Source organism: Scyliorhinus torazame, chromosome 2 (assembly GCF_047496885.1).
Source record: "Scyliorhinus torazame isolate Kashiwa2021f chromosome 2, sScyTor2.1, whole genome shotgun sequence".
NCBI lineage: Eukaryota > Metazoa > Chordata > Chondrichthyes > Carcharhiniformes > Scyliorhinidae > Scyliorhinus > Scyliorhinus torazame.
The window spans coordinates 21,735,985-21,749,294 of NC_092708.1; the positions used below are offsets into that span (position 1 = coordinate 21,735,985).

General features: G+C 48.2%; 1 protein-coding gene across 1 annotated transcript in view; it reads left to right on the forward strand.

Moving 5' to 3' along the window:
- The first annotated feature begins 1,616 nt into the window (after positions 1 to 1,616).
- The window catches only part of LOC140386733 (indian hedgehog protein-like), a 135,276-nt gene continuing 123,582 nt past the window's right edge, over positions 1,617 to 13,310 (forward strand). The window contains exon 1 of the mRNA XM_072469364.1: positions 1,617 to 1,927. Within this exon, the coding sequence (XP_072325465.1) occupies positions 1,619 to 1,927 (309 nt within the window). The 5' untranslated portion in view covers positions 1,617 to 1,618. The remainder of the gene's footprint in view (positions 1,928 to 13,310) is intronic.

Below are 13,310 nucleotides of genomic sequence, written 5' to 3' on the forward strand. Positions count from 1 at the left end.
CACTCCCCCACCTCTCTCTCTCTCTCTGTCACACACTCACAGAGCACTCTCCCACCTCTCTCTCTCTCTCTCTCTGTCACACACTCAGAGCACTCTCCCACCTCTCTCTCTCTCTCTGTGTCACACACACTGAGCACTCTCCCACCTCTCTCTCTCTCTCTGTCACACACACTGAGCACTCTCCCACCTCTCTCTCTCTCTGTCACACTCACAGAGCACTCTCCCACCTCTCTCTCTCTCTCTGTCACACACACACACAGAGCACTCTCCCACCTCTCTCTCTCTCTCTGTCACACTCACAGAGCACTCTCCCACCTCTCTCTCTCTCTCTGTCACACACACTGAGCACTCTCCCACCTCTCTCTCTCTCTCTGTCACACTCACAGAGCACTCTCCCACCTCTCTCTCTCTCTGTGTCACACACACTGAGCACTCTCCCACCTCTCTCTCTCTCTCTGTCACACTCACAGAGCACTCTCCCACCTCTCTCTCTCTCTCTCTCTCTCTGTCACACACACAGAGCACTCTCCCACCTCTCTCTCTCTCTCTCTGTCACACACACAGAGCACTCTCCCACCTCTCTCTCTCTCTCTCTCTGTCACACACACAGAGCACTCTCCCACCTCTCTCTCTCTCTCTCTCTGTCACACACACTGAGCACTCTCCCACCTCTCTCTCTCTCTCTGTCACACACACTGAGCACTCTCCCACCTCTCTCTCTCTCTCTGTCACACTCACAGAGCACTCTCCCACCTCTCTCTGTCTCTCTGTCACACACACACACAGAGCACTCTCCCACCTCTCTCTCTCTCTCTGTCACACTCACAGAGCACTCTCCCACCTCTCTCTCTCTCTCTGTCACACACACTGAGCACTCTCCCACCTCTCTCTCTCTCTCTGTCACACTCACAGAGCACTCTCCCACCTCTCTCTCTCTCTCTGTCACACACACTGAGCACTCTCCCACCTCTCTCTCTCTCTGTGTCACACTCACAGAGCACTCTCCCACCTCTCTCTCTCTCTCTCTCTGTCACACACACAGAGCACTCTCCCACCTCTCTCTCTCTCTCTCTGTCACACACACAGAGCACTCTCCCACCTCTCTCTCTCTCTCTCTCTGTCACACACACAGAGCACTCTCCCACCTCTCTCTCTCTCTCTCTGTCACACACACAGAGCCCTCTCCCACCTCTCTCTCTCTCACCTCTTTCGCACCGGGGTCACCCGTCCCACCCACCCTCTCCCCGGCTCCCTGCGGGATTTCGGTTAGTCCATGAAGCGGTTGGACGGGACTGGGTGGCTGTGATCCCGCGGCTGGCTGGGTGAGGGGGAGAGAGGGAGGGGAGGAAGGGCAGGGGGGGGGGGGGGGGGGAGAGTTGGGCTTGCTGCCCTGCACCGTTCCCGGGGACACAGTGCTCTGTCCACACCCTGGATGATCGCGTTCCCCTGGATCTGAGGGGTGGGGGGGTGGGGGGGTGGTGACACATCCCCCCCCCCCCTCCCTGGATCAGAGGGAGGGAGGGTGGGGTGGGTGCTGCTGTCTCTCAGTCCTGCCTGTGGTGTGAGGGGGGTGAGAGGGGGAGAGAGAGGGGTGTGTGTGTTTGGGGCGGGGGGCACGATGAGGCTTTGCTGGGGCGCTGTGTGGGTGATGGCCAGCGGCTGCTACCTGCTGCTCAGCCCCGGGGCGATGGGCTGCGGGCCAGGCAGAGGCTACGGCAGCAGGAGGAGGCAGAACCGCAAGCTCACCCCGCTCTCCTACAAGCAGTTCATCCCCAACGTGGCCGAGAAGACCCTGGGAGCGAGCGGCAAGTCCGACAGCAAAATCAACAGGAACGCGTCCCGCTTCAAAGAGCTCATTCCCAACTACAACCCAGACATCATCTTCAAGGATGAGGAGAAGTCCGGAGCAGACCGCCTGATGACCCAGGTAAGGACAAGAGAGACCCCTCCAAAAAAACAACCTCCCAGCATCAACCCTTCGGCCCGTCTCCCCTGTACTAGCTCTTCCCCACAATCTTCCTGCAAATGCCTGTTATCTTTTGAAAGTGCAAATGCCTGTTTTCCCTGTTCCCTTCGAAAGTTTTTTCTTCTTTTCTTTTAATGGATCCTCACTTTCTTCATCAGATGTCCTCAAATCTTTTTTTTTTGTTGCCCGGAAGGCGAATCAATTGAGAATTTGGAGAGATGGATTGATGGAGAGAGAGAGAGAGAGGGTTTTTAAAAAATCCCTTTTATTTGCCTCGAGTTGTGCCCTCTCTCCCCACCTGGGCAATCTGCTTTTGGAGAGGATGCGTGTGGTGTCAGGTGTAATGCCTGGATCCGGAGTGTCTCTCTGGAGGGGAGCATGAATTAGATGAATTAGTGACTCTCTGGAGGGGAGCATGAATTAGATGGGGTTTGACTTGGTTTTTGGAGCAGGCGAGTTGCTGGATGAAGGGTGTGTACCCTGCCCACACTCTGGGCTCTGCCCTTGCAACTCTCGATAAAGTAACAACAACAAAAAAAATCTGTGCATTTTTCCTGTCTCTTTTCGCACCGAATCCAGCCTAGATTGCAGACCACTCGGCCCATCCAATCCATACTCCCCCCCCCCCCCCCCCGCCCCATCTCTAACACTATCATCCTTAACCTTCTCTCTTCTCCCCCATGTAAATGTATCAAGTTGCTGGAGTGTGTGGTATTGGTGACAATGGTGCGTGGTGTGAGTGGTTTCACGTTCTGGGAGAGGGGGGAAGGAGCTTTGGAGAGAAAATAAAAGAGTGACTTTGTTTTGTTATTTTCAACGTGTGAAGGGTTCTCCTGGGGGTCACTCGCTTGCATCCCTCTGTTTGCCCAGTTCCCTGGCAAACAGCGCATGTTGCCCTTTGCTCTCTGCTATCTCCCTGAACTAAACTGGACCTCAGCGGGCACCTTGTCTCGCTGTGACACCGCACTGAGCAGAAGAGAGCGGGGGAGACAAATCTCATTCATTTATCTCGATTCCTGCAGTTACACTCAGCGGCGCCCTCAACCAGGCCAGGAGAGGGGAAAAATGATCCCAATTATTCAATATTTCCACTCCACAGCCGTGTGTATTTTTTCAAGAAAAAATATTATTTATATAACAGGAAATTTGTTTAAGCCTTCATTGGGTTATTCCAAAACAAGAACGCGCTGTCTTTATTTTATTTTCCCTGGAGTGAAGCGGAAACGGCGGGTCTCTCTGCTGTTTTTCAGGGCACGGTCTATTTCCACTCCACACTGTGATAAATTGACAATAACCTTTGTACAGTCAACCAGGCCAGAGTTCAGGGTTGAGTGTTTAAATTTAGTGCGCAGGTCAAGGTAGAGGCGACTGGACCGAGGGTCCCGTACCCCAGCATCACTGCTTAAAGCGGCAGCGCATCAAACTAAGTTTGGGGTTGGCTTTTGTTTTTAAATGTAGACAGACCAGCTCAATAATCAATAGCTATGTTTGTGAAAATGAGTCTGGGCAGTGTGTGTTTGAGCAATTATTTGTGCATGCGTGTTCAGGTATGTGTGTACGCGCTGTGTGCCTGTTAGTATTGTGGTTGTGTGTGAGTGTATGTGTGTGTTAGTGTTGGGTTTGTGCGTGTGAGGACATGTGTGTGTTAGTGTTGAGTTTGGTTGTGTGTGTGTGAGTGCATGTGTGTGTTAGTGTTGGGTTTGTGTGTGTGAGGACATGTGTGTGTTAGTGTAGAGTTTGTGTGTGAGTGCATGTGTGTGTCAGTGTTGGGTTTGGGTGTGTGAGGATATGTGTGTGTTAGTGTAGAGTTTGTGTGTGTGTGTGAGTATGAGTGCATGTGTGTGTTAGTGTTGAGTTTGGTTGTGTGTTAGTGTTGAGTTTGGGCATGTGTTAGTGTTGAGTTTGGTTGTGTGTTAGTGTTGAGTTTGGGTGTGTGTTAGTATTTAGTTTGGTTGTGTGTTAGTGTTTAGTTTGGTTGTGTGTTAGTGTTGAGTTTGGGCATGTGTTAGTGTTGAGTTTGGTTGTGTGTTAGTGTTTAGTTTGGTTGTGTGTTAGTGTTGAGTTTGGGCATGTGTTAGTGTTGAGTTTGGTTGTGTGTTAGTGTTGAGTTTGGTTGTGTGTTAGTGTTGAGTTTGGTTGTGTCTTAGTGTTGAGTTTGGTTGTGTCTTAGTGTTGAGTTTGGTTGTGTCTTAGTGTTGAGTTTGGTTGCGTGTTAGTGTTGAATTTGTGTGTGTGTTAGTGTATGTGTGTGTTAGTGTTGACTTTGGTGTGTTAGTGTTGTGTTTGGGTGTGTGGTTAATGTTGAGTTTGCGTGTGTGGTTAATGTTGAGTTTTGTTGTGTGTGACTATGTGTGTGTTAGTGTTGAGTTTGGTTGTGTGTTAGTGTTGATTTGGTTGTGTGTTAGTGTTGAGTTTGGGTGTGTGTTAGTGATGAGTGTGGTTGTGTGTTAGTGTTGAGTTTGGGTGTGTGTTAGTGTTGAGTTTGGTTGTGTGTTAGTGTTGAGTTTGGTTGTGTGTTAGTGTTGAGTTTGGTTGTGTGTTAGTGTTGAGTTTGGTTGTGTGTTAGTGTTGAGTTTGGGTGTGTGTTAGTGTTGAGTTTGGGTGTGTGGTTAATGTTGAGTTTGGGTGCGTGGTTAATGTTGAGTTTGGTGTGTGGTTAATGTTGAGTTTGGTGTGTGGTTAATGTTGAGTTTGGGTGTGTGGTTAATGTTGAGTTTGGGTGTGTGTTAGTGTTGAGTTTGGGTGTGTGGTTAATGTTGAGTTTGGTGTGTGGTTAATGTTGAGTTTGGGTGTGTGGTTAATGTTGAGTTTGGGTGTGTGGTTCGTGTTGAGTTTGGGTGTGTGGTTAGTGTTGAGTTTGGGTGTGTGTTAGTGTTGAGTTTGGGTGTGTGTTAGTGTTGAGTTTGGGTGTGTGTTAGTGTTGAGTTTGGGTGTGTGGATAGTGTTGAGTTTGGATGTGTGTTAGTGTTGAGGTTGGGTGTGTGGTTAGTGTTGAGTTTGGGTGTGTGTTAGTGTTCAGGTTGGGTGTGTGTTAGTGTTGAGGTTGGGTGTGTGTTAGTGTTGAGTTTGTGTGTGTGTTAGTGTTGAGATTGGGTGCGTGTTTAATGTTCAGTTTGGATGTGTGGTTAATGTTGAGTTTGGGTGTGTGGTTAATGTTCAGTTTGGCTGTGTGGTTATTGTTGAGTTTTGTTGTGTGGTTAATGTTGAGTTTGGTCGTGTGTGAGTATATTTGTGTGTTAGTGTTGAGTTTGGGTGTGTGATTAATGTTGAGTTTGGTTGCGTGTGTTAGTGTTGAGTTTGGGTGTGTGTTAGTGTTGAGTTTGGTTGTGTGTTAGTGTTGAGTTTGGGCATGTGTTAGTGTTTAGTTTGGTTGTGTGTTAGTGTTTAGTTTGGTTGTGTGTTAGTGTTGAGTTTGGGTGTGTGTTAGTGTTGAGTTTGGTTGTGTGTTAGTGTTGAGTTTGGGCATGTGTTAGTGTTGAGTTTGGTTGTGTGTTAGTGTTGAGTTTGGTTGTGTGTTAGTGTTGAGTTTGGTTGTGTGTTAGTGTTGAGTTTGGGTGTGTGTTAGTGTTGAGTTTGGTTGTGTGTTAGTGTTGAGTTTGGTTGTGTGTTAGTGTTGAGTTTGGTTGTGTGTTAGTGTTGAGTAGGTTGTGTGTGTTAGTGTTGAATTTGGTTGTGTGTTAGTGTTGAGTTTGGGTGTGTGTTAGTGTTGAGTTTGGTTGTGTGTTACTGTTGAGTTTGGTTGTGTGTTAGTGTTGAGTTTGGTTGTGTGTGTTAGTGTTGAGTTTTGTTGTGTGTGTTAGTGTTGAGTTTGGGTGTGTGTGAGTACATGTTCCATATGTATAAAGATTTGACACATTGTATGCATGGCATGAGATTGTCCTTCACAGAAAATCATTATTGGCTCATATTTCATGCAAGGATATTGCTGAGTTCAGGATTTCTGTTACATGTCAGATTACCAGTCCTAATTGTCAATTACGTTCTGTATTTAATACCATAAGTAATAAAACACCATATCCTCAAGTTCACCCTGAACAATCCAAAGGACATTCACAAGTTTCAAAAATATTCACTCCAGAATGTTTGTGTCGCTGGCTAGACTAACATTTATTGTCCATCAAGAAGCTGTTAGATAAAGCACTTGGGGCAAAGGAGATGCAATGATACGGGGAAATCAGGATTAGGTTATTGAGTTGGATGATCATCATGATCATGATGAATAATTGCATAGATTCGAGGGGCCGAATGGCCTCCTCTTTCTCCTATTTGCTATGTTTCTAGCCCACGTTGCCCTTGAGAAGGTTGAGGTGAGTTGTCTTCTTGAACTGTTGCAGTTTGTGTGTGAGTGCTCTTAGGGGGGTTCCAGGATTTTGACTCATTGACGATGAACGGAAGATGACGTAGTTTCAAGGCAGGATTGGTGTGGCTTGGAGGTGGGGTGTTCCCATGCAGCTGCTGCCCTTGCAATAATAATAATCTTTATTTGTGTCACAAGTAGGCTTACATTAACACTGTGAAAATCCCCCAGTCACCACACTCCGGCGCCTGTTCGGGTACACTGAGGGAGAATTCAGAATGTCTAATCCACCTAACAGCACACCTTCCAGGGGAGGTGGTGATGTACTGGTATTGTCACTGATCTAGTAAACCAGAAACCAAGGGTAATGCTCTGGGGACCCAGGTTCGAATCCCGCCACTGCAGATGGTGAAACTTGAATTCAATAAAAATCTGGAATTAAAAAGTATAATGGTGACGATGAAACCAATGCCGATGGTTCACTATTGCCTTTTAGTGAAAGAAATCTGCCACCCTTACCTGGTCTGGCCTACGTGTGACTCCAGACCCACAGCAATGTGGGCTGGTTTAGCACAGTGGGCTAAACAGCTGGCATGTAATGCAGAACAAGGCCAGCAGCGCGGGTTCAATTCCCATACTGGCCTCTACGAACAGGCGCCGGAATGTGGCGACTAGGGGCTTTTCACAGTAACTTCATTGAAGCCTACTTGTGACAAAAGTGATTATTGTTATGTGGTTGCCTCTTAACTGCCCCCTCAAGGGCAATAAGCGATGGGAAATAAATACTGGCCCAGCTAGCGATGACAACATCCCATGAACAAATTTTAAAAACTTGTGGGAGGAAACCGGGGCAGCCGGAGGAAACCCACGCAGACACGGGGAGAACGTGCAGACTCCGCACAGACAGTGCCGGGAATCGAACCCGGGACCCCATTTATAATACAATGGTCGCGGCTTAAATCTCTTGCAAGACGTTTTGGATGGTTTATACACACGAGTCTGAGTTAACATTGTGTTATCACAGGGATATCATTAGGTGAAATACCTGCCCCCCCCCACTAATTCGAATGTTTTTCTCACCAATTTCTGTAACTGCTTTGTGTCAGTTACCATTCAGTCAGACTTGTCCCTAAGTTTGAATTTCCACTCCACAGACTTGATCACCAAAGTCGAGGCTGACACTGCCGTACTGAGGAAATGCTGCACTGTTGGAGATGCCATCTTTTGTACAAAATTGATTGATTGATTGATTGATATTCATTGTCACACACACCGAAGTACAGTGAAAAGTATTTTTCTGCGGCCAAGGGAACGTACACAGTACGTACACAGTCGACAAAAGAATAATTGACAGAGTACATTGACAAATGGTACATCGACAAACAGTGATTGGTTACAGTGCGGAACAAGGGTCAAACAAGAGCAGCTTTGGGCATCGTGAATAGTGTACTTCCAGGGAACAGATCAGTCCAAGGGAGAGTCATTGAGGAGTCTTATATAGTGTTCAATTCTGGTCGCATAGTCTTCAATTCTGGTCGCCACACCACCAGAAGGATGTGGAGGCTTTAGAGAGGGTGCAGAAGAGATTTACCAGGATGTTGCCTGGTACGAGGGCATTAGCTATGAGGAGAGGTGGAATAAACTCGGTTTGTTCTCACAGGAACGCAGGAGGTTGAGGGGCGACCTGACAGAGGTCTACAAAATTATGAGGGGCATAGACAGAGTGGATAGTCAGAGTCTTTTTCCCAGGGTAAAGGGGTCAATTACTAGGGGGCATAGGTTTAAGGTGAGAGGGGCAAGGTTTAGAGGAGATGTACGAGGCAAGTTTTTTATACAGAGGGTAGTGGGTGCCTGGAACTCACTACCGGAGGAGGTAGTGGAAGCAGGGACGATAGGGACATTTAAGGGGCATCTTGACAAATACATGAATAGAATACAAGTGTAGAAGATTTTAGTTTAGACGGGCAGCATGGTCGGCGCAGGCTTGGAGGGCCGAAGGGCCTGTTCCTGTGCTGTATTTTTCTTTGTTCTTTATTCTTTGTTCTAGTAGCTGTGGGGAAGAAGCTGTTCCTGTGTCTGGATGTGCGGGTCTTCAGACTTCTATATCTTCTGCCCGATGGAAGGGGTCTGGAAGAAGGCAATGCCTGGGTGGGAGGGGTCTCTGTTAATGCTGCCTGCCTTCCTGAGGCAGCGGGAGGTGGATACAGAATCAATGTGGGGATGGCAGGCTTGTGTGATGCGTTGGACTGAGTTCACCACACTCTGCAGTTTCTTGCGATCTTGGGCCGAGCAGTTGCCATACCAAGCTGTGATAGAAGTTTACAGCATGGAAACAGGCCCTTCGGCCCAACCAGTCCATGCCGCCCAGTTTTTACCATTAAGCTAGTCCCAGTTGCCCGCACTTGGCCCATAACCCTCTATACCCATCTTATGCAGCCGGATAGGATGCTCTCCATGGCACAGATAGAAATGTTAAGCCGGGGCCACGTCTGAACCCTCGGGCGAGCGTAAAAGATCCTGTTCCACCATTGGAAGAAGAGCAAGGGAGTCCGTTCTCCCTTGTGTTCTGCCCTGGGCCAATAGCGATCCCTCTGCCAGCACCGTGACCCGCACTGCTGTTTGTGGAATCTTGCTATGCTCAAATTAGTTGATACAATTCCTGCATTACAACAGAAACTACTCTTTTCATTGGCTGTGAAGCATTTCTGGCGGTTGCGAGAGGGGCTATGTCAAATGCATGTCTTTCTTTAACGCAGAGGTGAACTGGTTTAACTTCAATGAGTTAACAGCTCCATGGGATTAGTGGACAGTGGCATTCGATGCGAGTTGCAATGTAGAAAATCCAGCAGCTAATTTATATACTGCCGCTGGTTTAGACACAGACACAGTGTAGCCTTCAGCTAGTTCAGAAAGCCTGTGCAATGGCAACAGCAGCCACATGCATTTACAGAGCAACTTGCAGTAAAGAAGGCTCCCAAAGCACTTCACACAAGGGTTATCAGGCAAAATCTGAAACCGAGCCACATAAAGAGAGGTTAGCGCAGGTGGATGGAAGCCTGGTCAAGGAAGTAGGGTTTAAGGAGGGGGAGGTGTTAAAGCAGAAAGATTTGAGGACAGAATTCCCAAGTTTGGGGCCTAGACGGCTGAGGGTGGATCTGCCGGGAATATTATACAGTGTAATTTGCAGACTGGGATTTTTGAGGCAGTGCAAATGGCAGTAAACATGATGGAGTGTCTATGCCAGGACCTCAGCCTGGTGCAAATCATTGGTTTGTTTTAAAACTTGATTATGACTCTAGAATGTTTGTTTATTTTTACAACGCTAGTCCTCCTCTTGCCCCCCCCCGCCCCCCCCCCCCCCCCCCCCCCCCCCCGTCATCAACTGAAAACATTAAGGAATGTCGCTCTCTCGCATAGCGTCAGCCAATTGATTCTCCTTTCACTTCTCTTTAACAATGAAGATGTAAAGATTTCAAAGAGACAAAGCACTTGTATCTGTATAGCACCTTTCACAATATCCCAAAGAAAAGTACATCTGAAGCATTGTCACAGCTGTGGCAACCAATGTGCAGGCAGCAAGACCCCACAAATAGCAATGTGACCATTATCAGTGAGCTGTGATCAATATTGGTTTGGACACGGGGGTGGAGGAGGATTGGGGGGAGGAACTCTTAATAATAATCTTTAATAGTGTCACGAGTAGGCTTACATTAACACCGCAATGAAGTTACTGTGAAAAGCCCCTAGTCGCCACATTCCGGCGCCTGTTCGGGTACACAGAGGGAGAATTCAGAATGCCCAATTCACCTAACAGCACGTCTTTCGGGACTTGTGGGAGGAAACCGGAGCGCCCGGAGGAAACCCATGCAGACACGGGGAGAATGTGCAGACTCCACACAGACAGCGACCTAAGCCGGGAATCGAACCTGGGACCCTGGCGCTGTGAAACAACAGTGCTAACCACAGTGCCGCCCTTTGGATTAGATTGGATTTGTTTATTGTCATGTGTACCGAGGTACAGTGAAAAGTATTTTTCTGCGAGCAGCTCAACAGATCATTAAATACATGGGAAGAAAAGGGAAGAAAAGAAAATACATAATAGGGCAACACAACATATGTTCACCTTTGAATTACTTTTTAAAAAATAAATTTAGTGTACCCAATTCATTTTTTTCCAATCAAGGGGCAATTTAACGTGGCCAATCCACCTACCCTGCACATCTTTAGGTTCTGGGGGCGAAACCCACGCAAACACGGGGAGAATGTGCAAACTCCACACGGACAGTGACCCAGAGCCAGTATTGAACCTGGGACCTAGGCGCCGTGAGGCAGCAGTGCTAACCACTGCACCGCCGTGCCGCCCATCACCTTTGAATTACTGACAAGGGATCTTTAGAGAGGGGCCGGCTGAACATTTCCCCTGACAGCTGCAGCTCGAGTATCAACTGAAGTTTTGTGCTCAGGCCTCTGGAGCTGGACCTGGATGCACAAACGTCTGTCGGAGATGAGAGCGCACTTCACTGAACCGTGGCTGACGTTGCCTCTTTGTGGCTTTTTGAGACCTTGGGAGATCTGACTTAACCTTTGCTGGTTTGACAGTTGGGAATTGTAATGCAACTCATGGTGATTGACGGGTGGAAAGCCTTACGTTGAGCTCACACTCCCCGATGGACATAAGAGTTAGGAACATAGGAGCAGGATTATGCCTTTCGGTCCGTCATTCAATTAGATTGTGGCTGTTATCCACCTCAACGCCACTATCCCCATATTCCTCGAGGTCATTCATATCCAGAAATCTATCAATTTCCGTCTTGAACATTCTCAGTAACTGAGCTTCCACAGGCCTCTGAGGTAGAGAATTCCAAAGGTTCGCCACCCTCTGAGTGAAGAAATTCCTCCTGAACTCAGTCTTAGATAGCCTGCTTATCCAGACACTGCGTCCCCTGGTGCGACACTCACCGGCCAAGGGAAACATCCTATCCCCCCCTACCCTGTCATGTACTGTCAGAATTCTGTCGGCTTCAATGCGATTACCTCTCATTCTTCAAAACTCTAGCGAACACAGGCCCAGTCTCCTCAATCGCTCCTCGTAGGCCAATGCCGCCGTCCCAGGAATCTGTCTGGTGAACCTTCGCTGCACTCCCTCCATGGCAAATATATCCTTCCTCAGGATAAGGAGGACAAAAATGTGTGCAGTACTTCAAAGGTTGAGTTTATACATAAATTGCACAGAGCTAAGCTAATGGGCGGCACGGTAGCACAGTGGTTAGCACTGTTGCTTCACAGCTTCAGGGTCCCAGGTTCGATTCCCGGCTTGGGTCACTGTCTGTGCGGAGTCTGCACCGTCTCCCCGTGTCTGGGTGGGTTTCCTCCGGGTGCTCCGGTTTCCTCCCACTGGTCCCGAAGGACGGGCTGTTAGGTGATTTGGACAGTCTGAATTCTTCCTCTATGTACCTGAACAGGCTCCGGAATGTGGCGACCAGGGGCTTTTCACAGTAACTTCATTGCAGTGTTAATGTAAGCCTACTTATGACACTAATAAATAAAGATTATATAGAGCTCGGCATCCCAGTTTCAATACCCGAGTCTGTGCTGGACCTACACGTCTCAGCTAAAAGTGGGGGGAAAAAAAAAATCAAATACGAGAGGTATAAATATCAGATAGGACGCCAGATAGACATAGACATAGAACATACAGTGCAGAAGGAGGCCATTCGGCCCATCGAGTCTGCACCGACCCACTTAAGCCCTCACTTCCACCCCATCCCCATAACCCAATAACCCCTCCTAATCTTTTTGGACACTAAGGGTAATTTAGCATGGCCAATCCACCTAACCTGCACATCTTTGAACTGTGAGAGGAACCGGAGCACCCGGAGGAAACCCACGCAGACACGGGGAGAACGTGTAGACTCCGCACAGACAGTGACCCAAGCTGGGAATCAAACCTGGGACCCTGGCGCTGTGAAGCCACAGTGCTATCCACTTGTGCTACCGAGCTGCCCAAAAGAACTCCCTGCTATCCTCTTACCCAGGGCTGACAATGGTACCTTCAACAGTGCAGCACACCCTCAGGCTGGCACTCGAGCACGGGCCTAGATTTTGTGCGTAAGTCTTGGGAACGGGCCTTCAACCCCTAAACATCTGACTCAGAGGCAAATGTGCTACATCAGCCTGCGACAGGCAAAAGAACAGGCTTCGTGCTAAATATGAGCAAGTCAATGGTTAGGCCACAGGTTAAGTACTTTATACTTGTTGCTGCACCCCTGTTACAGCATAGTCCTGAAGCAGAGTGACATCCTGGATCAGTTCACACTGGAGCAGGCCCACATGAGGAGAATCAATCGAGGTTACTAACCTTCTGGAAGGTTTTGATGGTCCGAATATGGAAAATCTATTTCCTCCGGTTGGGGAGTGGGTGACCAAGGTCATTAGGTTAAAGTCACCACTGCAAGAGTGAGGAAAGCAGTTCGGAAAATCATTCCTACACGCCTGGAGTTTTTTAGTGCATGGAATGAATGATTTGGCACCGAGATATGTTTGAGGCTCAAACCATTGCATCTTTAAGGGAAACCTGGAGAAATAGCTGAAGCAGGGAAAGAAACAGAGGGTGACCGTGGTAACAGTGGATTAATTTTGGATTGACGCAGGGCTATAGAGAGAGAGAGAGAGAGAGCAAGGGGAACTGAGGTGCTCCAGAAAAGAGCTAGCAGAGACACGATGGATCAAATGGCCTTCTATTGTGAGTTAAAAATTCAGTGGTTCCATGTGCCATTTAATGAGGGAGTACATGGAAGCGATAACTTTCAAGTAAACACACGTGGGAACAGTGTCTATCAAGTTATGTTAGAGGTAGGGGCGGCATGCGGCGCAGTGGATAGCACTGGGACTGCAGCGCTGAGGACGCATCCCGGCCCTGGGTCACTGTCCGTGTGGAGTTTGCACATTCTCCCCGTATCTGCGTGGGTCTCACCCCCACAGCCCAAAGATGTGCAAGTTAGGTGGATTGGCCACGCTAAATTGCCCCTTAATTGGGAAAAATAAATA